The following is a 1,753-nucleotide window of genomic DNA, read 5'->3' as shown; positions in this document are numbered from 1 at the left end:
GTGGCTTGTGTCTTGTATATAGCTGGGTTCCTGGGACAGGAATTGCACACCTCATCCCTAGAGGAATAGGTTTCTCTGAGGTCGGGAGCACTCTCAACCCTCCTTCCACAACCTGGACGTCCAGGACTGCCAAAGGTTCCCTCAGGTTCGGGGTGGGGATGGGGGACAGGCTGAGCTTCGGATCCACAGGCCCCAGGATGGGCCCCTCCATCTTCCCTCCCACGCAGCTGCTCCAGAATTGTGGCGGGAGGGGGTGTCATCCTGCTCCGGAAGGCCCATTGTTTCTCTCTCCGGCCTGGCAACACCGAGTTCCTCTAAGCTGGGGTCAGAGAACAGGCTCAGGTCCCCAAGGGGAGCAGGGCAGGCTACAGAGGCTGGGCTCCCTCCACTCTATTGATGAGGAGGTGACAGGGACAGAGCTCTGGGGTCTGGCCAGGAAGAACGGCCTAATGCGATAAGGGAAGGAAGGCCTCCTTCCCAGGAGGCTGAAGGATGCTCCGGTCTGCGCAGTAGAGCCACGCCCCACCCCCCCACCCGCATGTTGTTTCCTGCTCCTGGGCACGTTGCAGGAGTGATTGATAGTATTTGGGCCGCCCTTCTGTTCACAGGATCCCAGGATCGCGTTCGGTTCATTAATTCTTTATTGATGTGTGATGACTCCTTCCCCTCCAACCTCAGCCACCCCACCCCACCCCACCCCACAGCCCGTAAATACTAGGAGCAGCACCGGAAAAGGAGGGCACCAGCGCACCACCGAGGTTCAGTTGTCCTATTCACAGGGGGGTGGGGGGTGCAGGGTCCAGCCCAGATGTTCAGGATTCAGATATGGGTAGAGAGGGGAAAGTGGGTTTTCCGGGGTGTGGCGAATTTTCACCAGAACTGGGTCCACAGATGCTGCCGTTCTGTTCCTCAAGAGGATGCTGGGACCCGGCTTAGGCAGGATCGGGGACAGGGTAGGTCGGGAGACCCCCGGGCTTCAAGTCCTTGGGCCGACCGGGAGAGAGGGCACTCCTCGGGGTTGTTCTTGACTCGAGGGTCCTCAGACCCAGACCTTTCCTGATGTTGGAACGGCCTGGGGCCCTGGCGAGGACCGGGTTTGCCGCGGCTGCGGGGTGCGCCGGCGCCGATAGAGGGCTCGGCTGTAAGGCACGAGGCAATCGGCCAGGCGGAGGCGCAGGCAGAGGCGGCGGTAGCTGGCCAGGGCAAGCACGAGCAGCGGCACGAGGAGCAGGAATCCGGTGACCAGCAAGGCTGTGAAGCCCGGGTCCCGCAGGTGCGCGGTGCAAGGGGGTGCCTGGGAGCGCAAGAACTGTGGGAGGAGAAGAGGCATGAGGCCCAAGCCAAACAGCCCAGGCCGGGAGAGGTTGTGGCCCACAGACCCCACCGCCACCGTCACCAGACACCCACACGCCCACCGCGGGGCGCACGCTCACCTGGGAGTGGCAGAGGAAGCCAAAGCCTAGCATGGTGACAGCGGGCAGCAGGATGGTCCCCAGCACCAGCGCCAGCAGGAGAAGATTGAAGGCAGCCACCAGCAGATTCTGGGCGGTGACCAGCACAGCGCAGGCCCAGCAGTCCAGGGGGTCCCGGGGCTCTGGGCCGCCGCCGGGAACCGGTCGCTGCGCCCCGGGGACATCCGCCATGGCCCGCCTGGCTCCCTCCCGCCTGGGCCACGGCCCTTATAGCCCTCTTTCCTGCCCCTCCCCCCGGCCCAGCCTCTCCCCACCCACCCCCCCCCCTTATCCTGGAATGC

At 63.9% G+C, this 1,753-nt stretch overlaps 1 protein-coding gene across 1 annotated transcript; it reads right to left on the bottom strand.

Moving 5' to 3' along the window:
- Positions 1-699: 699 nt before the first annotated feature.
- TMEM88 (transmembrane protein 88) lies at positions 700-1,694 on the bottom strand. The gene is made up of 2 exons (XM_068530893.1): positions 1,434-1,694; positions 700-1,309 (listed from the first exon to the last, which is right to left on the bottom strand). The coding sequence occupies exons 1-2, from the start codon at positions 1,641-1,643 to the stop codon at positions 1,040-1,042; spliced, it is 480 nt and encodes a 159-aa protein (XP_068386994.1). The 5' UTR covers positions 1,644-1,694; the 3' UTR covers positions 700-1,039.
- Positions 1,695-1,753: the final 59 nt, after the last annotated feature.

The sequence above is a fragment of the Eschrichtius robustus genome, chromosome 20, assembly GCF_028021215.1.
Source record: "Eschrichtius robustus isolate mEscRob2 chromosome 20, mEscRob2.pri, whole genome shotgun sequence".
Lineage (NCBI taxonomy): Eukaryota > Metazoa > Chordata > Mammalia > Artiodactyla > Eschrichtiidae > Eschrichtius > Eschrichtius robustus.
Note: the sequence above shows the minus strand (reverse complement) of the source record. Positions and strands in the feature narration are given on the sequence as shown.

What these genes read in the sequence shown, in the direction of transcription:
- TMEM88 (XM_068530893.1), bottom strand. Translation starts at nt 1,643, where the DNA reads ATGGCGGATGTCCCCGGGGCGCAGCGACCGGTTCCCGGCGGCGGCCCA. An exon ending in GCTTCCTCTGCCACTCCCAG is followed by an intron (nt 1,310 to 1,433) that starts GTGAGCGTGCGC and finishes CTCCTCCCACAG; the next exon opens with TTCTTGCGCTCCCAGGCACC.